This window comes from Hylaeus anthracinus, unplaced genomic scaffold, assembly GCF_026225885.1.
Source record: "Hylaeus anthracinus isolate JK02 unplaced genomic scaffold, UHH_iyHylAnth1.0_haploid 11985, whole genome shotgun sequence".
In the NCBI taxonomy this organism is placed as follows: domain Eukaryota; kingdom Metazoa; phylum Arthropoda; class Insecta; order Hymenoptera; family Colletidae; genus Hylaeus; species Hylaeus anthracinus.
Genome location: NW_026534333.1, coordinates 718869 through 742997, shown reverse-complemented (window position 1 = coordinate 742997; position 24129 = coordinate 718869). Strand labels below are relative to the sequence as shown.

Sequence of the window (24129 nt, the reverse complement as noted above, 5' to 3'; positions counted from 1 at the left end):
TGGATCTCTTGGTTTTAGTTTGCAACTCAACACGTGCGCACGCGCGCGTACTCACACAGTTGACCGAATAAATGGGATAGCGATTCTATTCAGATGATCGACAGTAAATATCTATATTCGCATTGATGTAAAGGCCGTGCTGTGACACAAAACACGATTAACGAACGTTTATAAAGAATTTTTTTTTTCGACGATTTTTCTATCGATACACTGGGGAATTTTCAAGGACGGAACATAGTTGCAAGCCACCTCCGAAGAGCTTGACAAGTTTTGCTAGTTTAGTGGAATTTATTTTCAAAATGGCAGCTACGAGAAGATTGCAAAAGGTAATTCAAAGTTTCTGTGAGATAGGAGTGATCGTGCGTTCAATTCGACGTGTAAAGTACGATCCGAAACATCGTCGAAAATGATGGCACGTTTGTCATATAGACCGATTAACAGACTTTCCATGGGATCCCTACTCCTGACAAAACACTGAGCTTTTCGATCGTGATATAGAACGTTAATATTTCTACTATTGTTTCTAAATCTCCGATTTTTTTTCCTGTTGTCACGGACATCTGTAGTTCTCGTAAAATTATCGATGTGCATTGTTTCATTTGCATCGAAAAGTGCTCGCGTTATTGTCACAATTTAATGACACTTTTAGATGACAATTATGTTCTTTTTTTAGGAACTCGGCGATATAAGAGCTTCGGCGATGAAAAATTTTATAAATCTACAAGTAGACGAATCAAATATTCTAACTTGGCAAGGCCTTATACTGCCGGTACGTTTTAGTAATCATTTTAGTCTAGAGACATAACCTAATCTCATCTAATCTTACTTGAAGAGACAACTATAGGTTGTTGTATAAAATGCTATAGAATACTTTGAATTGGAGAATATTCTGTATAATTCTTGTAACGAAAAGTGTAAATACATACGACATAGATTTTCTACTCTATTCTGAAATTTAATTAGAAAACATTGCAGGATAACCCGCCATATAACAAAGGAGCATTTCGCATTGAAATAAATTTCCCTGCAGAATATCCCTTTAAACCACCTAGAATAATCTTCAAAACGAAGATATATCATCCTAATGTAGACGAAAAGGGACAAGTATGTTTGGCGATCATAAGCCCCGAATATTGGAAACCAGCTACAAGAACGGAACAAGGTAAACTTGTATTTAAATTTATGATATCGTTTAAAGAAATTACGTAACCGCTCGATTTATTTGTAGTTGTACAAGCTTTAATAGCATTAGTGAATGATCCAGAACCGGATCATCCTTTGAGGGCAAATATCGCGGAAGAGTTTGTGATGGATAGGAAAAAATTTTTGAAGAACGCGGAAGAATTCACCAAAAAGCACGCGGAGAAAAGGCGAGAGTCATCTTCCTCTAACGAATAACCACGAGTGACTATCTCTACTCACCATGATGCCTGCCGCCCGACATCTAATTTAATTCAAGCTGACATAGACTTATCTGTTACATGAAAACAAGTTGAGACACATGTGTACAGTATTGGTTAACTACAGACAATGATATGAATATACGCAAATTGTAATGTTTATAAAGTGGATTAACGAACTTTTCAGAGCAAAGTAAATTATTATAAACTAACTGTATAATATTTTATACAATTCGTGTTTGAAATCGTAACGCGGTCACGTTCCGTACGATTTCCGAAGGCTTGAAGAGTATTACCTGTCCTTTTCTTCTGCTAAAGCGAAGCAATAACAATTTGTTGAAAGCAAACAATTTTAGAATACTAGATTTACGTTCGTCGCTAGAAACATTTTCGCAATCTTGATTTTTTGATGCATATCAATCAATCCTGTAAACATCAAACAATCGTCATGAATGTACATAAATCTGTGTGATTATTGAAAGTCAAGTTGATATTGTAATCGCATTACGATGTATTTTTTTAGCGTTACGTTGGAAATTTAATTCCATCTCTTAATATAAAATATTAATTTGTAATTCAGTAATCTCGCAAATGATATTAATTTGTAACTTAGTAATCTCCCATACGATTACAATTGATGGTACTACTTTGCATATATGTAATTCTCTGTTTTTGATGTAACGTTAATACATTAAATATTAAGAAATTACATTAGTATCCTCATTAAATACATATATATCGCTCTCTGTAACATAACGCAGGATAGTTGAAGTGCAAATTACTGATAATATTGATTACAGAATTTTTTTTTTTAATTTGTCGACGAAAAAGTAAGATTACTTCGCGTCGCTAACTTACCTTACAAAATCATAATTTATCATTTAAAAATGATTAGAAAATATACCGGGAAAGGACGGGGCAGAATTGTCACGATATTCTGTATTTAAAACGTGTCGAAATTAAGGATTGCTTTTATAGGGTTTTATTTTGTATTCAGTTTGCGTAAGAAAAGGTAAAACCTTTTGTTTAAATATTAAAACTCTATATTAATAAATAAAGATATAAATCAAAATAAAAACATGATACATTTCACGTGTTATCAATCTTTCGACACTTGAGCCTACAATATAATATGGTTTTTCAATCGTAACTTTTCATTCCTTTATTAAGTTCTTCATTTTTATGTAAGCTCATGCGCGCACTTTTTTTAATTCCACCAATAAATTCCACATCTGTTACAGATTCGTAGATTCCACTTTTGGCATACTACAATAAATATTCTGCGATTTAACGAAGAACTGGGTTAATTTTGGTTGTAATGAAATAATTGATGAGCTAGGTGGAAGAGGTGGAAGTTGCGAAGAATGTACGAAAACTTTGACTCGTTAGTATTTTTATTGATTCGAATTGCTGTTTATATAATCAACTCGTAATATATGGAATTTAATTAGATTCCGTCTTGCGCAAACAAAATTTGGTGGTGCGAAAAGGAGCATAGCAAGTTTATATAAGGATATGGAGAATGTTTAAAATAAAATAATCGAACACTGAAAATGAGGCAAATATATTCTTAGATATACATTCACACTGCTTATGTACACACATAATAGATAACCACAAACGTAAATAAAGTCATGGTATAAAACCAGTATTTTAGCGAAGTTCATGGTATATCCAGGTGGTTTTTATACGATAGACAATCACAGTTTTACAAGTGTAGAAAAAGTCCTTAATCGTAATAAGACCGATGTGGAAATCGTGTTTAGCAATCGTATCTTACTTTTCATTTATCATTGAGAAACATTGGTTTGAATCAAACGCTATTGAATTTCAATTATAATATTCTATTATAGCCGGTGTTTTTCGCAAGTCTCAGTTAATTTAACCAGTTATGAGTGAAATGCGATGAAGTGATTTCAGGGAAGAGGATATCATCAAAGTTACATAACATACTTATAAATCTTCGTTTTAAACTTGAGAGTATAAAGTTTACAGTTCTCGATTAACACGTCAACCTTTTCCACCAAACTAGTCAATTATAAAATATGTCTATTTCTTCGAATTTCGAGGCAATCAATATCGATTTATAACACCAATTCATTTAGTAACATCATCAATTTTGTTTTTGCAAATTTCCATTTTAAATTTTAGGTTTTGAACCAAATAAAATTTTGTCTAGGATTAATGTGTATAATACGTGGCACATGTAACAATTTTATTCAACGCGAGACGATAATATTTTATCAAAACCTAAAATATAAGATAGAAGCGTATTATTATAAACGACTATCGATAATTAATGGAATGTAGAAATCGATATTCTGTCGGAGTAAAATGACTGTGACGTGGAATGCCTCAATCGCCAGAGTATTAATTATGCTGGTGAAACAATAATAAAGGCAATAACAATGTCTAGTAAATGAAAACTGATGATGCAACGATATAATTAATCGACTAAATATAGCGAAATGTTGAAATACGTTGAAAGGAATTTGTATTATTACAAAATACTTACATGTTTGTACAGATCCAATATTTGAATTCGAGCTTTAAGCAACGTACGTATACACCTTTCTGTAATCGAAAGTAACGAATTGAATTATAATTAAAAATTCTATGTTACGATGCTAAAAAGATAACTGTTACACGCACCTATCGTCTGGCGTGCGTGCCAAATATTCACGTTCGATTAAACCTTCGATACGTTTTTTAATTATTACGGGAGAAGGCAAGAATCGTCTTCTTAATTGCTCCGTTACTTCTGTTACAAGTATATTATGCTGAAAAAGGGGTAAAACGTGTGATAGAAATGCATCGAGAGCACAAGTAATAACGAACACGATAGTATTAATATTACGTACTGGCATGCGTTTCCGATCTTTCATAATACGAACGATCGCAGCTTCTATTTCATGCTTTCTGTCTTCGTCGACTTTATTACGCGTTTCTCTTCTTTCTGGTTCCGATTCACCTTTCGCCGCTACCGTTTGAATCTTCACTCTTTGTAAACAAAAATTATTCACTATTTATAATATAATATCAAAAGAGAACTATTTACCTTCCGATGATATTACTTTAGTAAAGTCAGAATACCTGTGTAGTTTGCTAGTAAAACTGTCATTGACACAGAAATAATGCGAAGGTTCTATTTCCTTTGTACGAGGATGCTTTAGTAACACTCTCTGAGTAGCTTTGCCCATCGCGAGAGATTGTAACGCTCTAACTAAGTCTCTCTCTGGAATATCGGTTTCACCTTGAATTTCCTACGCAACGTTTTATAGATTGTATCGTGAAACATCGAAATTCCAACGTAAGTGACATTTATTAAAAAACACTGCCTGATTAAACTGACCTCGTATGTTAATTTCTCTCTTTTGTTAAAGAGCATTAACACGCACATTTGATAAGTCGAGACTTGTATTATGTGTTTCCTCGTGTTTCCGCAACTGCTGCTACGTTGGCTTAACAAACTTCCGTTAGTGCTACCGCTTCCATTACCGATAGAACTCGAAGAGGACGGTGTGTCTAAGCCACCGCAAGTACTTTCCTCTCTTCGTGGCCCGTGAAATACAGCATTCAAATCTGCAGAACCTAACAATCGAGAGAAAAGTCATAGTTAGCCGATGTTTAGTCAAAAGACGTAAACAATAGAAACGGCAAAGAAAAAAAGAACGAACCTAATTGTGGTTGTAATGTTAATTGCCGACCACTGTGTTTAGCGAGATAGAAACGTCGGAAAGCGTCGAAAGCATCTCGCGGGGCTGACGGCATGCTACACTTTGGAGTTGCGGATTGCGTTGGCCAAAAACCAGTTGTTAAAACTCTTACGCTTATGTCAACGCCATGTAAGTTTGTCTGTAATACGGAAGAAGATAGAGGGCTGTCTAATTGTCCTACTGTAAGCGTATAAAATATAAAACTTACATTGGATGTGAGGACATGATCTTTAAATTCATCCATAATAGTATTACTAACTGTTATGTCTTTGAACATTCCCTCTAATTTCGACGTGAACTGGCATCCGCATTCAGTCTGTAATGTAAAAGAGCATATAATACAGGTGTTTCTTTCTTCTAAAGTTAATGATTCGATTACAAATATTTACCTTAAGTTTAGATATCATATTCTTCTCACTGTCGTCGGAAACGGATTTATTTAAGAGAAGACGTTTGGCTAAGTGTTGCTTATAGTACCGTTCGAATACGTCCTTTTCTTGAAGAAATCGAAACAGAACCATGGTTTTGTCTAGGATACCTTCGATTTCCTGCTCTGTCATCTAAATATCATTAACGAATGCTTTTCATTAATGTTAACTATTATACGAATACTTACTATTAGATGCAAAGAAGTTAAAACAATCTTGTTTTGTGAATATGCAACAATCCTTTGCAGAATACAAAAGATTTAGTAACATTTTGTTACTACCTACCATAAGTACATATCTATAGAAATGCAATTAACAGCACTAACCCCTTTAACACCCTTTTTGAGCTTGTCGTCGATGAAGATCGAAAGGTATTCTGGACTCTTTGTATTTAAATTGAGGAAGTATTCGAAATCAGAAGCTATCATTAGTTTGTAGTTCTTATCATTATTAAACGAGTAGTGAAGAAAGTGATCAAAACGATCTTTTAAATCCAATAAATTCTGCATGAAAAGAACGGCATTTGTCGTCGAATCGTGCTCTTCCTGAATCATAGCGCGTCCTTGTTCTTTGAGAAATTGGGAGACGCAATCGCATACTGTACGCAATCCGTCCGAAACTCGTGAAAATAATTTGTACATGCAACCAAGATCTTCAGTTTTCTGATTTTTGAGCATATGCACTACACCGCTATTTTCCATCTGTAAGCAACAAAAAAGTGTAACGTATTTAAGAAGAAGTCGACAAATATACAATATACAAAGTATTAAATAGCATATTGTATACCTCGACGATAGTTTTCATATGGATTTTAATTAGCTCTTCTTCTACAACTTCTACTATTCGAGGTTCGGTAGATTCGTCTAAATAATGTTTTGCTCTTTCGGATTCCTCGCAAATTCTAGCTTCAACTTTTTTTATATATACCGACGCACTATTTTCAGCCAAAAATTTTTGAGATTCCATCTGAAACGAGCGTAACATGAATCAATAGTTATAAAAAAATGTACGAAAATTAGATTTAAAAACTATACGCGGAAAATTTTCTTACCCTATAAAATTCAGCGCTTTGTTGTAAAAAAGGCCTTTCGAAATCTTCTTCGTAAACTTGACGACTGTTAATACCGAGTAACATCAACATTTGGCAGGCATTTTTTATCGCGATGCGATCTACTACTTCCCCCCTTCTTTCTCTCGCTACCATACCTAGTAAAGTTTCTCGTAAATGATCTCTCACGCATCCATATCTGACAACCTAAAAATAATCAAGTGAATCGTCGCTCATCTTTTCGAGAAGTAGTTCGATGTTTGTTATATCGTTGTAGAGAATTACCTGATCTCTAAATATGATAAGACCCAAGTTATACACATTGTCTACATCGTTTTGTTGCACATACACTCTATCCATATACATTAGAATATCTCTAATCATAACCATAGATGTTTGATGATCATTCCAAGCTTGATTTAACGTTTGGAGAAAATTATTGTGGAGCGATCTTAATACATCTTCTCGTACTTTATTCTCGAGATGATGTGTTACGACTTCTTTTAAACCTGTATATAGACGTTCCCCATATTTGTGAAGAACCATAGTATAAGCATTCCTATAAAGTTCTTCGAAACTAAGGCCCGAATTATTTTTCTTCTGAATCTCCTGTATTGCATTTTTTAACAAAGCCCAAATACTTTCCACGTACTTTTCGTCCATATTAGTCTACAAAAAAGAGAGCGAAACAATATTAATTATATTATTTTAAACATGGATAAGTAATTAAGATATTGGAAACAACAAAACTACTGAAAATATTAAGAAAGTGGTTGGTTTCATTAAAAGCATAGGTACATCTTTAACTGGTAAAGAATATACTATGTACGAATGTTAACCCTATCATTGTACTATAGATTACAAAGATATAAGTTTTCATTGTTTGTACTGTTTTTCTTCTTAATATTTCATTGATTTTAGTTGAACCGTAATTTTTTCCTTTTCCTCATAAGTTTCACTTATATTGTTTTGTTCAATGATTAAAATAATCGAAGTAAACAAGTAATGCAAGAATGTTTTCTAATTAAATTACATACAGTTGTATGAAACATGACCGCAAAGAGATACACAAATGTTTGCTGTGGTTGTTTAAATGTTAGACATCTTTTTTTATTTAATTTAGAGACTCTGTAGAAATAATTATATAATTATAAATTTAGCTGTTACAATTACAGTTTAGGTTCTAAACTTTAATGTCACAACAGACTGAAGCACATCGTTATACATAATAACATTGCAGCAGTTATATTTCATTGCTTCATTTTTATGCCACTATAGCAACTACTTTTTACCAATCAGATTCTTGCAGACATGTTCATGTGTATGATAAAACACACTATCATATTATAAATAATCCCTATAATATGAGAAACAAAATACTAGGTATATATCATCTATGACTGTATACATCTATATGCATGTACAGGTGTTAAAATATCAACTTCAGCTTTATAATGCAGAATATATTGATCAACAAAACTAATGCGCCCCTGTGAGCAATTAAGACAGAAAGAAATATAACCAAAAAATCAATGCATTATAAAATTTCAAAGAACAGGTTATAAAAATATATGTATATACGTGCATATGTGTGTGCGCGTGTATAGAAGTGTAAATTTGTGTAGAAAAACATTTCGACGAGTTTATAGGTCGAACGAAGGGAACCGAGTGAGAAAGAAAAAAATGTACGGTGGTTGAAGCGAAAGAAGGTTAAAAATGTAAAGGGTAACGAAAAGAGAGTACTCACCGGAAAAGCACGTATACGCATCTTAGTTTCTTTCTTAAGCATAGCACTGCTCTTCATCATGACGAATTTTCTAGCTGAACGAGGATCCTGTTTAGAAATGCTCTCTGTCCGTCGATGCTACGATAACGTTACACCGTGTGTACATTGACACCAGTTAAACGTAGGGAGCATTCACGTTCACGTACGAGGCAGAACGGCCGACGATGATCGGCCACCGCACGAAAATACGATCACTCATCCACGTTTACGGTGTGCAAAAGAACCGAAAATTGTCTTGTTATCGTGTACATTTAATAAAAGAAAGAAAAATACGCCGATGCTTCGAAGAGGGGGAGAGAAAACGAGAGGCATGGAGAAAGAGACAGAGAGAAGAATCGAAAAGAGCGAGCGAGCGAGCGAGCGGACGAACGAACGCAATAGAGGATGGAGGGGGAGGTGAGGGAAAAAGAGGTGCTCTCTTTTTTTGCCCGGCAGATGAAAATGGGGGATAAGGCGCTTAAGGGTTGAAAGGGTAAAGGGGAATCGAACGTAAGAGGAAAACAAGTAAGGTGGTTGAACAGAGGTGAAACAAAAGAGAAGAATAAAACGGAAAGGAAAATATCGCGCACCTGTCAACAAACCGTATTCTGTCAGATTTCAGGAAATAGTGTTAAACGCGAACGCACGTCGATCCTTGAACACGTTAACGTGATCGTCGGTACGTTTTCAGCGTCTTTCGAGGCATAGCGCAATTTCGCTCGTAAGAACTCGAGTTTCCATCCTACTTAACTCGATACTCTGTACACGAAATATCATTCACAACGATACGCTCCATGCGCATGAATCACAAGCACTGCTGCCAGTTAGACATGCCTATCATGAATTTCACTATTCCACAATACATCGCGAAACGAACTGTTAGCGGCTGAACTTACAAATATTTCACTCCCATAGATAGCAATCGCACCCTGATAGCAGCCAATCTCGCTCAACTATGGTTTTTATACCAGTCGCGCCATCAGTGGAGAAACGTTTAAGTTTGTGTAGCAAAGGTAGTTTCCACCGTCGACTGCTAGATGGCGCCACCAACGCAGGCTCCGAAAATTACGACTGTATTAAATAACTATTCAAAAAGATAAGAATAATGCCATATTAACTGATATATTGTAGTATTATAAGGCAATGAAGCTTATTAATTATGTATATGTAACAAGTAAAGAACGTTTCTTAAAAAATATCGCTGGCGCCATCTAGTAGAAACAGTGGAAACTAGTTTTACTACAAACTTGGGCGTTTTCACACCGATGGCGCCACCAATATCAAATAGTAACGCTATCTAATAGAAACAGTGGAAACTATTTTTACTACAAACTTGGGCGTTTTCCCACCGATGGCGCCACTAAAACTAAACCAGACGTCATCTAGCAGGAATAGTGAGAACTATTTTCACTACAAACTTGGGCGTTTTCCCACCGATGGCGCCATCAGTTTTAAAACCAAATTAGTATAGTTTAGCGATGTGCTGCTACCATGAAGCATTCGCTATATTTGGTAGAGAAACATTGTGAGTGGTGGCCTTTCTGGATGAACCCGTTGAATTACGATGAAACAACAATTTTTCGTTAATACTTTGATGTATGTAAAATTAAAAATAAGGATTAAATTATTATACATTTATTTAATGCGTTATTTAATTTTTCCAATTTACTCATTCATGGCATTTGAAAACTGTCCTTAATTGTTTACGATTCCAATTCCAGTCATATGGAAATGATTCTCATTTTATATGCGTAAAGAAAAAGATTCATCGACTTCAGAAAAGTTATTCCAGATAAAAAAAAAGTATGGTTACCTTGGAAAGATGTCCCAGTTGTTTTGAAATTTCCTTATTTCTGAGCAAGATATCAGATTTATATTAATTATTTACGAAATATGAAGTTTGTAACCATTTACGTGCTATATATGCGAATTTTTAGTGTATAATTATTCACAAAGTATGTACGTCCTACTTACGCTGACCTTACATTCAAGATTTGCATACATGCTTGTACCTACAAAATGTAAATCAGAAGGACACGACAGACGTATGCTGTCTGTAATTGTTTAATGCATTCTCATTCACCATATAACATTGATAGTAATCATAAAAGAATCATACTTTACTGATAATTAAATTTACATAATTTCAACAGTTCTTTACATTCGACAAATACAATTCCTCGTAAAATGGCAGACCTTTTTTGCCCTCAAATACAAACTGTTCTCTATGAACACCAAAATATACCAAAAATATATGGTTGCTACGTTTAAATTTTCACGGTTAAACATTATTTACCATCACGGTCCAAACTCCAGAGATTAGACGAAACTTTTTAACTGATAAGAGAAACTATACTACTATGTATTGAAAGTTTATTATGAACGAAATATTGTATCGATGTGATCGTCCTAATATACGCATCGAACGTCGATTTGGTCTACATTTTGTAATTTAGCGAAAGATACGTAAGATAAAAATACCATTTACGAAAATTGTGAAAGTTTAATATACGTTGTGTATGTACGTGCATATACGTATATTACGATACATTTTTTGACGAAGTTGACAAAAATATATGTGACAAACATAAATACATTTTATCGTCAGATATTAGATAAAATAAATTTTGCAAGCGTGGACCGTACGTAATCGTAGGGTAAAGAAGAACAGTAGCAATAAGAAAGTGGGTAAAGCTGCCATGTTTTCGCCCCACCGTCTCAGAGTGAATCTGCATTTTATAAGGAGTGCAGCCAATATCGGATCGTGTAGTAGCACCGTCAGGTTGTCGCCGATACTGTGCGAGAAGATTCATCTATCTCACGAACGTTTTGGACATTCATTTGTTAGAACATTTAGTGCTTCATCCGCAACTATGGCAAAAATAAAGGTAGGCCAATAGTAGCTCAATGACATTGACTTTCCTATATAGTGCACGTACGTACACATATACGTATAACAAAAATATTTAAATATACACGCGTATGAATTTGAATCAATGCTAATTGAATTGACGGCAAGTATATTGTCCATCTTACGAAAAGAATTCTTTTATATCTAATAAATAAAAATAATCTTTTTTACCTAACAATAGAATAATTTTTAATTCTATGAATTTTTAATTCATGTTCTTTAATTCTATGCTCTTGATTGCTATTTATTTTAGGTTGGCCCTGTGGTCGATATCTTAGGAGATGAGATGACACGTATCATATGGGATTCTATTAAGGAGAAACTGATATTACCTTATCTAGATGTTGAATTGCATACATATGATTTGGGTATCGAAAATCGTGATGCAACCAATGACAATGTAACCATAGAGTGTGCAGAAGCTATAAAGAAATATAACGTAGGAATCAAATGTGCCACTATCACACCCGACGAGAAAAGAGTAGAAGAATTCAAGTTGAAAGAAATGTGGAAAAGCCCCAATGGTACTATCAGAAATATTTTAGGTGGCACAGTTTTCCGCGAAGCTATTATTTGCAAAAACATTCCCCGTCTGGTAACTGGTTGGAATCAGCCAATCATCATTGGTAGACATGCCCATGCCGATCAGTACAAAGCTACAGACTTTATAGTACCTGGACCTGGGAAACTTGAAATTGCATGGACCGGAGACAATGGACAGAAACTCCAGTACACGGTTCATACTTTCAAAGGACCTGGCATCGCGCAAGCTCAGTATAATACAGATGAAAGTATACGCGCGTTTGCTCATAGCTCCTTCCAGTATGCTCTATCGAGAAATTATCCTTTGTACCTCTCGACGAAAAACACAATTCTTAAAAAATACGACGGTAGATTCAAAGACATTTTCCAAGAAATATACGATAAAGAATATAAAGCACAATTCGAAGCAAAAAAGATTTGGTACGAGCATCGTTTAATAGACGACATGGTAGCGTACGCAATGAAGTCGGAGGGTGGTTTCGTATGGTCTTGTAAAAATTACGATGGAGATGTTCAGTCAGATTCCGTGGCGCAGGGATACGGATCCTTAGGTCTGATGACTTCGGTCTTACTTTGTCCGGATGGACGTACCGTGGAAGCAGAAGCTGCTCATGGCACCGTCACTAGGCACTATCGTCAGTATCAACAAGGAAAAGAGACATCGACCAATCCTATTGCTTCGATATTTGCATGGACCAGAGGTTTACTTCATCGTGCAAAACTGGACAACAACGATAAACTTAAACGATTCGCGGAAACTCTAGAATCAGTTTGCATCAACACCATTGAGGCAGGTTTCATGACGAAAGATCTCGCGATTTGCATCAAAGGCATGAGCAACGTCACTAGATCAGATTACTTGGAAACATTCGAATTCATGGATAAACTGGCGGAAAACCTGAAGAAAGAACTCAAATGACTTGGAGTTGATTTACCTGGTGTAATACAATCGAAGTATTAAAAAAATATATCGGAAAACTAGTATATACCACTGGTTACGGGGAAAAGACGTGCATTTAATCTGCATATAATGAATTGTAAACACAATGCAGAGATACATAGAAAATTAAGATTAATATATTGTAAGAATGCATTTCGAAATTTCGTTTTTATATCATGTTAATTGCATTTTTCTTATACAGAGATTTTTAAATAATTGTTAATTATGAATGAAATCGAATGAATCGACCGTGATATTTTCTTATCCTTCCTTTAACTATACAAGATGTATAATAACCCTTAACCAAGTTCATAGATATGGTAATCTCGTAATTATGATTTATATAATTTTATCTTTCACGATTAACAACGAGAGATTGCGAGAAATACTATAAGTCGTTTAATCGTTCTATTTTATACGAAATAAAAGAATTGACAAAACAGTCGACGTTCGTATAGAATAAAAAATAGACAGAGTACTTTATTCGTTAATTAGTCGGTATAAAAAGACCACCAGCTATAATCTATCGAGTCGTTTTATCTAATCATTGGAGCACTCTACAAGAAATAGTCGTACGCTCCAAAAAGATCGTACTATTTGCATTTGCATAGTCGAGCATAACAAGTAATTTTTAATGGATAATTTTGAGCGATCATCAATCGAATAGGTGTCCTAGTTTCGTAAAAAATGTCTGTTTCGTTCGTCGCCGTCGCTATGCCGACCAATGCCGACAGATCGATGCGTCCATCTTTTTTAATTCAGTTTCATATCAATCATCCAACAATACAGACTGAAAAATGTTTCCAATACCAACATGTTAAAATGCAAAGTACCATGCGGTGAAGTGTGCCTAATATATTTAGTCGAATTCGAATAGAACCGTTCCGATCGCGATGTACGGTACGATTTACGTATCGTTATTCTTTCCTGTCTACGTCGATGTTATTGAACGCTGAAGAATGCACAGAGATTTGGCAAAAACGAATCGAGTTAGCGTTGAAAGTATACATATTTCGAATAACAGAAAAAAAACAGCGTGAAATTTCATTCGTCGGAATGAAACAAGCGGAAAAGTTGAAACGACGCAAACGTTTACATTGCTGAGAAGAGTATATCGACAACTATGTAGCGTATGTAAATATTAGGACTGTTGAATAAACTTGTTTAATAAAATATGTTATTTGCAGACGAAACTTCTAAAATAGATAAAAAAATATTGCAATAACAATGAATAATGAACCAGTCCATTGAAGAAGAATTAGAACTGCCAGCAATAGTCTATTGGATGACTACGAGTCGATAATAAACGTGGTTAAAACATGCGTTACGATTGCACATAGTAAAGAAATAATCGATGAAAGCATTGAACAGTCTCGTTAAATTTTTCGATATAATTTGTAGGACATTTCAAAGAAATTTCGAGTAACATTCGCGATCGTGATTCATGAGAAAATGGAACTGATATCGACGAAGAAAATTTTGTAGAATAACGATAGATGAAATCTTAACCTGTTAAGCGACCCAACTATTCGACGAAAAACCGTCCCCTGGCTAAATAAAACCGATATAGTTTAATTAATATTTTAAAATATCTTGTTATAAATAAACGAGAGAATCATAGAAGGTGTACGCGTTGTATAAAATAAACTATAAATATTTTTGTAAGAAATAAATGGACGTCGCACGACAATTCGTTTCGCGTGTACAAATGAAAAATGTACATATTTTCCCACTGCATATAATAACTCATCTATTTTCTCTGCTGTCTTTCTTATAATCTCTAATTACAAACCAGCGTCATAGTAACATTACGTAACAAAGTAGGAAAAAAATAAATTAACTCGGTTCAACGTACACGCTAACTTGTCCTTCGCAAGTTAACATCGTCATCATTGCGGTTATCGATAATGAATCAGTCGTTCCTTTTTCTCCTAGCTCGGTATGTTTACGCGAAATATGATTTTGGATAATGAAATACTCGATCGTTGTCGATGATACGGGCGTAGCTGTAAATATTATATCGGATACCATGTTCGCATTTCTTGGCGCGAGTCCTTGTTGTATTTATACATTATTTTCACTACTGAGCAATAAAATAAGTAATCCAACGTTAATGTTGATGTAAGGACGATTAAGGAGCCTAGAAGAATGATAAAAAGAAGACTGGGTGCTTTTGGTAATAATTTTTAAGACGTATTCGAGGGAAATTGTTTGTTTGATAAGCAGGAATTGAAATTGGTGTTGTGGTATGTTAAATGATTATTCGTCGAGGAATTATTAGTGTCGGAGACTGGTTTCTCGTGGTGGTGTTGGCTGGTCTCTGTCAAGGGCTGCAGGAGAGACCAAAGAGAGGAAGTGGGGGCGTGCGAGGACTGTACGTGGATACCAGAATCGGAATCAGAATTGGAATTGCAGATGGCGCCCGACCTGCGCCACTTCGGCATCGCCATCGTTCCTGGCCGAGTCGAGTCGGTCAAAGAGGAGGGAGGGGCTGCTGGTTCGCTCGGTCTTCGTAGTCTTTCTACGATTCATCCTTCGGTTCGTCGGCTATTGTAATACTGTTAGCGCCGACGACGACGAGGTGTTACGAAGATACATCACGGTATCGCGATAGTATATAAGAGCTGTAAGAGAAGCGAGCCTGTGACGAGAAAGAGGAGAAAGGGAGAGAAGGAGGGAGGGAACCGAGGGTCCAGCGAGCGTATCCGATTTTCTCGGGCGTCGAAAATCGTAAGACGGTCGCGATGGTAAATCCGGTGCTCCTGGTTGGCTGTTCAGACTGTTTATCGGCGTACCTATTTCCAACGGTCGTTCGTTCGGAAGATAACCTACTGCTTCAAGCGAATTAACTTCTGTCCGAGGTTTGTTTTTTCCTCGACGAATTCGAGATTCATTCTCTTCCCCCGTTTCTTTTTTTCGCTCGTGTCACACACACGCGTTTAACGCGCTTTAAATGCTGTACGTTACTTCCACTCGTCGTTCAATCGCATCGTTCGACCATAAACCGGAAATCGCCGGGAGAAACGGAAGTCGCACACGCGTGTCGGGAAACTGGATCTTCTTCCTTCTCTGTTGATCTTGTATCGTTCTCTGTTGGATCGTTCGCGCGTCGACCAGGGACTTTTTTCTTATAGTTGATCAAGATTACGCAAAAAATTACATACTTTACGATTATAAAGACAAACGAGTGCGAGCCGTTGCGGTAACGAAAAGAAATTCATGCGCAGAAAAACGATTAACGTTTCCAGCGACATGTTGACCCGCGGCGATCGACCGTTGCGTCGTATCGTGTAAACCGGATGTTGGTAGTAGGAAAGTCGAGTTATTGGAAATGATTATACTCCGAGTGAGCACTCGCTGCGTTTAGAACGATTAACCAGCCATTTTTTGACCAAGTAAACGTACGCAATCGTGAAATCGTTAAAATAATTTTAACGTTTATTGCTACGACCCGGGATGACTCGAATCCTAAATAGACACGAAAGGTCTCTTGTAATAATTTTCCTTTGAATAATTGTAAACACGATAATGCGGAATAATCTGCATTTCTTCGTCGAGTAAACCGAATACTTGACTGATTTCAGTCAGAAAAATGGCTAAAATATTGTTTCAAATTACATGTTCGTTTAACTTTGAAGAAAAATTTGGCCAGCTTTTAATCGTAAAGTATTGGATTTCTCAAGTAAATTACGCGTTTAGTAATCGCTAGACGGTTCTTGTAAACATACATAGTTATTAAAGAGTTTCGTCTGATCAATGTATACACGGATCAAGTTTTTTAACGGCGTCGATGGGTTCTATCGTTCTTCGCGTTGGCATCGCGGAAATCGATAGGAGGAAACTAATAAAACGATATCGCGTTATTCTCGGTATTTATCTTGAGATAGATTCCCGTAAAAATAGGATTCCTTGACAGGAATGCTCCGACGGGTTCCCCGTAGCAGTTTCGTTGGTAAGAAAAAAATATGGCGGCTTGCAGCCTCTAGATCGCGCGACCACCGAGTACTCCTACTCGTATCCGTACTTCCGTAACGTCCACCATAAGGTCTACCGTCGCGGTTCGATCAATTGAAACACCCAAGGAGATTATACTTGAAATAAAGCCGCGTATCTTTCCCTGTGATGTTTAAATCACGAAAAAGGCGAGTACGCGATCGTGAAACAGTGGCTCGACAAGTAACGAGTCATCGGGAAGGAGAAAACTGTGTAGCTGTAGACTTCTGTAGACCGACGGAGAAGTGAATGTCGTTCTCCTTTTTTTTACCCCATCGAGAGATACGCGAGACTCGAGAGGAGTCGAGGGGAAATAAAAGGGTATCTCGATGCGCGACAGGAACACGGTAGGACGTACGTGAAACGGGTCGAGCTTCGTCCAAGATGTCAGGAAGATTGCCTCGTTTGCGTGCACTTCGTCCACGACCTCAGAAACTCAAGAGCGAGGTCCGCAAGGAAGGTAACCTTAAAGAGAATCGACAGGAAGTCGCGATGAGGGAACATGTGTCTCGCGACAGCACCGAGAACACCTCGCACGATGACAAAGATGATGGGTCCGCGAAGAACAATTTAAAGATCGAACACGATGACCTCCTCGACTGCTCGGGACCCTCGCAAAGTTACGAGTGTAAAACGTCCAAACCACCGAAGCCTTTAACGAGTCTTAAGGCGTACCTCGATCATCTGAAAAAGGAGCACAAACAAAAGGTACAGTATTTTTATTATTATTAGTAATGGATGAAAATCAAATTATATCTTACTAAATTGCTGCTTCTTTCTCTCACTCACTCACTCACTCACTCACTCACTCACTCTTTCTTCTCTTTCTTAAGAAAATAAGTAGTGGTTGTAAGGTAAGTAAAATTATTTAAAAATTATGTTTTTTAATTGAATTGAAAATAATATCATTCCTAAAATGCTAAAAGTATTTTAGAAATTGGTTTGGTATCTATCGATTATTGTTTGTTTGAAGCATCTGTAATAATTTGGTTTTAATCTATGGGTACAAGTTACAGTTGAAAATTAGATAAAAATTCCTGTATTTCTTCCAAGCTTACTAACAGCATTCGATAACAGTGTTTCCAAGAATCATTTGTAAAATTGGACAGAGTAAAATTTGTACTAACTCTACGAAGAGTATTTAATGGTTTCTAGGGTAAACTTGCACGCGATGCTGGCACGAGATGTTCGATGTGTTCGCATGTTGCATTAAGTTCAAGGGATTTGGAAAGTCATCAAAGGGTACATCATCTAAAGAGAAGATTCTTTCGATGTGCTAAATGCACTTACGTGACACATGTACGTGCTCGTTACACAAAGCATGTGAAATATCATTCTATGCCGATGATCAAGTGTGATGCCTGTGATTTTCGTACGCCGTACAAGGTTAATGAAATTTTTATAGAACATAATAAATCGATGTAAAATAATAATAAGGTTTAATGTACTTTTGCAGTGGAATTTAGACAGACACACTCGGAATCACGGAGGAGGAGGTGCTTTTCAGTGCCGTGCTTGCAATTTCACAGCTGATATCAGGCAGAGTTTGACGGTGCACGAAACTAATCATCACGAGCCTCCTGTAGGGCAGACGAATCGCAAATCTAACGCACCTTTCGAACGTAAGCCGAGAAATAGTCCAAAGCGTTACAATCAGGTAACATTAATAAGTCGTTATGTAAACATTTTATTCTACTTTGAGATGCGGTAGAAACCTTTACGTAATATAATTTCAGGTGGGTGCGAGTGACTTTCGGGAGAAAATACACATATCTGGAAGTACAACGCTGTCTCTCAGTCCCGGAGACTCGTTCATTTCCGATCAGTCGATGAATTCCTTAGACGATAAACAAAGTGCAATAGCTAATGCGGAGTGCATAGCGTTAAAATGCGAGGAGAAAGGCTGTCAATTCATTACCGCATGGGATTCTGAAATGCAACGACATTTGGCGGAATGTCATGCTCCGATTTCACCGAACAAATCTAGAAAACCACTGCCAATGTTAATTCCTTTGAGTCCTACTAAATCGAACAGTACTACCAGTGGTTCTTCCACGACGCTTTTAAAAGTTCCGCGAGTCAGGGTAAGACCAGAACTCGCACAAATAGCAAGAGACACCGAACTTGCCAAGTTGTATGGGAATAAAGAAGTGAGTTTCTTTCTTTTAATATTAATCAGTATACATGTATACATATGCCATAGGATTATTGTAATACGAATGAATTGTTCGCAGGCCAGCAATTTAAAGAAGGATGCAAATAACGCGGCAGATTTGTTTGAAAAAAAAAATGCGTCCTTCTTTGATAAGCTAAAGGAAAAGCTTACAACGTCGGCGTCGATAAATAACGGACTGGCGGAGGTAGCTGTAAGTACTACGAACGATTTGAAATGCTGGTGTACTTTTAAAGCTAGTAGCATGGAGGAGCTGGCTTGTCACAAACAAACACACCACACTGCTCTCAGTGTATCTGTGGGTACAACGCGTTGCCCTAAGTGCAGAAGACGTTGCAAAAGCTCGACTGATCTACAAGCGCATATGCAGTGTTGTCGCTCGGCAAGCAACGATATGTCCATAGACAGTAGCTTAGAAAAATTATCGAATTGTTCAGAACTACGTGTGACCTCGTATCGCGGTGAATATGCATTCCCTGCGCAAACGGATTGGGACGTTAATCTCAGTGGACTGAATTCTTCTGGATCATCGGTATGGTGTTTTTACAAAAATAATATACTTTACCTTACGCGTGCACATGAACAATAAACGAACAATAAACGAACACACGAATGAATATGAGAATTGCAATACGAGAGTCAACAGATCTGACTATTTTTCATTCGCGTCGAACTCGACGTTCAATGTTTTGATTGCAAGCATCCTGTACGGCTATTAGAAAAATCTATAGTTAAAAAGTACGTTTCGGTTTAGCTTGAAGCCACGAGTCTCTCATTCAAGTATGCAACGCTATTGTGATAAATTGTACATTATGTTTGTGTTTTTTTTCCGTTTCCTCGATTATTTTTTCTTTTTGTTATTAAGAATGTGCTTTAAATGTTATTTACGATAGTCGAGACCATAGCCTGTTGTGTTTCAAGCGTGTTAACAGTTTATTTTGATAAAGGCAGTCAAATCTTTTGTCAGGTTGAAGGCGCCTCGACGCATCCAAGCGGCCGACGGGTATTCAAATGCCCGCATTGTCCATTTTGGGCGTCCACCGCAAGTCGCTTTCACGTTCATATTGTCGGTCATTTAAATCGGAAGCCATTCGAGTGTTCCCTGTGCGCGTATCGCTCTAACTGGCGCTGGGACATCACAAAACATATTAAACTTAAAGCAGCTAAAGATCCAGTTCATATGACTGCCAGGGTACTTATGACGGATGAAACCGGTCGACGGAATTATTCCAAGTATAACAAGTATCTTGCACAGGTGAAAGCACAAATTTCACTTACATTAAGCACATTAGTCCACTTTATTAGTGATGGTGCTTGTCATTTTCGATAGGCGCACTGATTTCTTTACACTTTATTTCGATACTGTCTTCTTTTTTTTTTCCAAGATTTATTTTTCTCCTTCCCGCGACAAACACGAGTGATGATCCTTGCAAAGTTAATAGTAACATTTTAGAAACGCAAAATATACTTTCTGTATCGAAGCGCTTGGACACTTGATTGGTGTTATGATGTCAAATTTGATTGTAATTACAAGCATATTCTTAGTAAATGGAACCGTCATGATAACGTTCAAAATGTTTCCATTGCCTTGAAAGTGTTTTAATTTTCGAAAGAAATTCTCAGTGTGCCGAGTAGTCTCGTTTCTTCTTCTTCTTTTGTTTTTTTTTTTTTATTATTCCGAGTTACGAGTTTGTTTTCCGTCGTGTAACAACAATGTATCGCTCGCACGTTAATACGATGAATAAAAAATACACAATAACCTCATGGTTTCTTCCTTAGGTCGATCAACATTCGTGGGACGAACAAAATATGGAGGAACGTAGCGTGCAGGAATCTAATTCCGACGAACCACCAGCTAAGGTATTGATACTGAACAGCGATGAGTATTTGCAAACGCCAGAGCTCACGTCTGCTCCAGTTTCGATTGTGTCCACGAACGAAGAGAATCATAACGTTAATACTATTAATATTGGTCTAAGACCACCGCCTCCGCTTAAAGCTGCCGCTAAAAATCGAGGACAATCTTTGCTCAAAAACAATTTGATTTCCACGCATGGTCAGTGCGGATCTGTTTCTACTTCGATCACGGAAGAAAGCAAACGCACTATGTGGAAGTGTAAGCGTTGCAACTTTAGACATTCTAACCGAGAGACCGTGTCTTTGCACGTCAAGTCGCACAATGAATCCGAACAACGCCTCGGAGATGAAAAAGTATGTTGGTCTAAATTCTTCGTCTATCACCCGATTTATCACAAATCGAATTATTTTTTGCATTAATTATAGAATCCATTCGGTTGCGGGGATTGCCCGTTTTCCGCGCCCGATGCCGCAACTTTGTCGATGCACAGAATTCATCATCGCCCAAACTTGGAAGCAATTTTCAAATGCTACTTGTGCCCGTATTACGTTAGCACAAAAGCGTAAGTATTTTTGTACCATTGTAATTTACCTATACTTTCTCGAACAAGCAAAGTTGCGAATTATACATATGTTCTTGTTATCGCAGAGAGCTTTTGGATCACGTCAGACTACACGGCGAAGAGCTTGCTGTTGTACATCAACAGAATATGGAGTATAACTACTCGCCTTCTAAATATAAGTCTCAGCAAGCTTCCAATATCGATAACGGTAAGTTTAACGAATTTAGCACCGATCGACGAATATTATTTGACTTTTATTATTTTAGGTACTAATCGCATGAAACAAGAGAAGCCTGTAGAACAGGTGATTCATATAACTACGCAGAACAACGTTAGTTGCATGGGCAACGCCTCGAAGAATTCCAATGCACCTCCACCGCTACTTTTAGATACGCGAGCTCTACCCGAGGCGCCGTTAGTCTGGGTGTCTCGACCAGATGGTACGCTTGCAAAAATGTTGAAATGTCGTCACTGCCCTTTCGTCTCTTCGCGACGAGCCGAGGTCAGAGATCACGAGAGCATGCATCTCGATTCCCCTAGCCACGGACCCGTGATCGCTTGTACCGATTGTAGTTTCACCTGTGCGCGACGAGAGGTGATGGTTGCTCATACGGACATGCATTCCGGATCCCTGGGCACCGTTCACTGTCTGGTAGACGACACTAGGCCAGATTCGCAACAATTGAGCGACTTGGTTACGCTTCTCGGATTCGCGCATCCTCCTGTGTTGGGCTCGGAACCCGATCTGCGAGATTCGAGACTCGTGCATTGCTGTAGCAAATGCCCAGCGCGATTCCTTTGCGAGAAAGAGTTGAGAATCCATCTACGATATCATTCTACGGAATTAGCCTATTCTTGCCAATGGTGTTCGTACGCCGCTCGTCAGCCGGCTCACCTATTAGCCCATCAAAAAGCACATTCCACCGAGTATCAGGAGCGTACAAAGTATTTATTATCCATATATGGTCACTCGCAGCGATACGCACCTCCTACCACGGCCTGTGTCGAGGCTGGTGGCCAAGACTCTGCCGACTCAGTAGCCGCGATCGCTTGGATCGTGGTCGAAGTTTCCGAAAACTCTAGTAACACCTTCCACAACAATGCGAATCAACGAACCGGGAATCAAGTGTTTACATGTGCCAAATGCCCAGCTCGTTACTTCAAGTTGGACGCTCTGGAATATCACATGACGTTGCACGGTTCGAATAATAGATTCAAATGCACCGAGTGCGATTATTCGTCGAAAACCGCCCAAAATCTGGTAAAGCATCAGGTCGTTCATCGACGACAGAACGAAGCGACCGAGTTGACTTCCAACTTATCGCCGCCTCCCGACCCACAGTTCGGAATCTTCATGCGCGGCAACCCCAACTTTGTGTATCCTAGTTATTTGAGGAATGGTCGGATGAAAGAGAAACGTTACAAATGCCATAAATGCCCCTCTGCCTTCGAGAAAAGAGAACAATACAGAGTTCATCTGACGTTACACGGCGCGAAACAGAGATACCGTTGCGATACTTGTGACTACTCCGTCAAGTACTACGCCAATTACATTCAACACTTGAAGAAGCATCAGGCCAACGCAGAAGCGCAAGCTTCGCGCAGGCAATTCGAAGACGAAACGATTACTATCGACAGCGATTCCTTTTCCGACAATACAGGTTCCCTGTCGCGTTCAGGGAAGACTTTAAAGTCAAACGTGACGACGATATCCATCAATGGAACGTCGATGTTGACCTACGGTGGGATGCAAGCCTCGAATCAGGATAAACAGTCTTTGTTGTTGCTGCAAAAGAGAGGAATGCTTTTGTCGCCTAACGAGGAGATGGACACGTTACGCTGTCAAAGTTGCCCGTTCTCCACGTGTGACAAAGACGCGATGGACTCCCATAAACGTCGACACGGCATCGAAAGAATGACACCGTCCTGCCCCCACTGTGATTATATACCGCGAAAAGACGAGAATGTCGGAGAACACATTAGGCTACATTTCACGAGACTCTATAAACCGGAGTCCTATCTCATCATAGAACTTTTGACCTTGACGATGAAGAAGATGGCCACAAACGGCAAAGAAGAGAAACAAAAGGCCGCGGAATTATTATTTAAGGAATATTCGGATGGAAGATTCTTTCCGCTTACCGATACGAACTCCTTCGGTAGTACTTCCACCGTAAATAATTGCAAAGAAAAAGTTATAGTGGATCCTAACACAGGAGAGACGAAACATTTGGCCGTTTAGAATGATACCAACGATTAGCGATGATGTAATATATATTTCTATGTATATAATATTAAGTATATGACGTATTTTAGATGTTTATATACATTTTCTAGGTACTTCGTAATAGAATCATTAAAAAACTATTACGTTCCCGATCAGTAGGCTCGTAGTGAAGTGTAAAGATAGAATCGTTCGTAAGACGAGTACCGTAGAAATCTGTACCGAACGAGTATGTGTTAAAATGAATTATACTCAGTTCTGATCATTGCTGCATGTACAGAGTAAAGTATCCTTTATCGATAGTGACGACAATTGCAATTGTAAGCGACAACGATCATGATCGTAGCTTTTGGCTGAATACTTTCGAGTTTGTCGCGTCATAAATGTGCAAATTTCAATGACTTGCCATATTTTGTTGATTTATCGAGTATTTCGCCAGGCGTGGTTTAACGTTATATTGTATATAGTACTTGAAACCTTGTACGATACGATAATAAACAAGTACTATTACACATCGGTGTTTATATATTCTTCAACTACCTTTTTCGTTAATAAATTCTTTAAGTAC

At 37.6% G+C, this 24129-nt stretch overlaps 4 protein-coding genes across 14 annotated transcripts; 3 read left to right on the top strand and 1 right to left on the bottom strand.

Moving 5' to 3' along the window:
* Window positions 1–34: 34 nt before the first annotated feature.
* LOC128886682 (ubiquitin-conjugating enzyme E2 L5) lies at window positions 35–2109 on the top strand. 2 transcript variants are annotated; one of them, XM_054141785.1, is made up of 4 exons: window positions 35–326; window positions 674–769; window positions 976–1162; window positions 1229–2109. In XM_054141785.1, exons 1-4 carry the CDS (start codon window positions 300–302, stop codon window positions 1396–1398), a joined length of 480 nt encoding a protein of 159 aa, XP_053997760.1. In that variant the 5' UTR covers window positions 35–299; the 3' UTR covers window positions 1399–2109. The 2 variants fall into 2 exon arrangements, with proteins under 2 accessions (XP_053997760.1, XP_053997761.1); XM_054141786.1 differs by lacking the exon at window positions 35–326 and adding an exon at window positions 392–412.
* Window positions 2110–2253: 144 nt separating this feature from the next.
* LOC128886657 (cullin-3) lies at window positions 2254–9249 on the bottom strand. 4 transcript variants are annotated; one of them, XM_054141736.1, is made up of 14 exons: window positions 8340–9249; window positions 6878–7261; window positions 6596–6799; window positions 6331–6510; window positions 5871–6245; window positions 5506–5676; window positions 5325–5432; window positions 5078–5255; window positions 4753–4991; window positions 4494–4663; window positions 4262–4400; window positions 4053–4180; window positions 3916–3974; window positions 2254–2680 (listed from the first exon to the last, which is right to left on the bottom strand). In XM_054141736.1, exons 1-13 carry the CDS (start codon window positions 8397–8399, stop codon window positions 3950–3952), a joined length of 2361 nt encoding a protein of 786 aa, XP_053997711.1. In that variant the 5' UTR covers window positions 8400–9249; the 3' UTR covers window positions 2254–2680; window positions 3916–3949. The 4 variants fall into 4 exon arrangements, with proteins under 4 accessions (XP_053997711.1, XP_053997710.1, XP_053997712.1 ...); XM_054141735.1 differs by having other exon boundaries at window positions 2254–2666; XM_054141737.1 differs by lacking the exon at window positions 2254–2680 and adding an exon at window positions 2949–3650.
* A 1503-nt stretch (window positions 9250–10752) lies between these two features.
* On the top strand, window positions 10753–13000 carry LOC128886956 (isocitrate dehydrogenase [NADP] cytoplasmic). Its single transcript, XM_054142264.1, has 2 exons — window positions 10753–11245; window positions 11522–13000. The coding sequence occupies exons 1-2, from the start codon at window positions 11057–11059 to the stop codon at window positions 12728–12730; spliced, it is 1398 nt and encodes a 465-aa protein (XP_053998239.1). The 5' UTR covers window positions 10753–11056; the 3' UTR covers window positions 12731–13000.
* A 151-nt stretch (window positions 13001–13151) lies between these two features.
* LOC128886955 (zinc finger protein 845-like) lies at window positions 13152–24073 on the top strand. 7 transcript variants are annotated; one of them, XM_054142259.1, is made up of 12 exons: window positions 13152–13881; window positions 13939–14991; window positions 15033–17452; window positions 17900–18130; window positions 18201–18401; window positions 18481–18894; window positions 18979–19449; window positions 19885–20172; window positions 20697–21128; window positions 21201–21337; window positions 21424–21545; window positions 21604–24073. In XM_054142259.1, exons 3-12 carry the CDS (start codon window positions 17129–17131, stop codon window positions 23577–23579), a joined length of 4596 nt encoding a protein of 1531 aa, XP_053998234.1. In that variant the 5' UTR covers window positions 13152–13881; window positions 13939–14991; window positions 15033–17128; the 3' UTR covers window positions 23580–24073. The 7 variants fall into 7 exon arrangements, with proteins under 7 accessions (XP_053998234.1, XP_053998233.1, XP_053998231.1 ...); XM_054142258.1 differs by having other exon boundaries at window positions 13152–14991; window positions 15033–15612; window positions 17085–17452; XM_054142256.1 differs by having other exon boundaries at window positions 13152–14991; window positions 15033–15612; window positions 16668–17452.
* The last annotated feature ends 56 nt before the right edge of the window (window positions 24074–24129 follow it).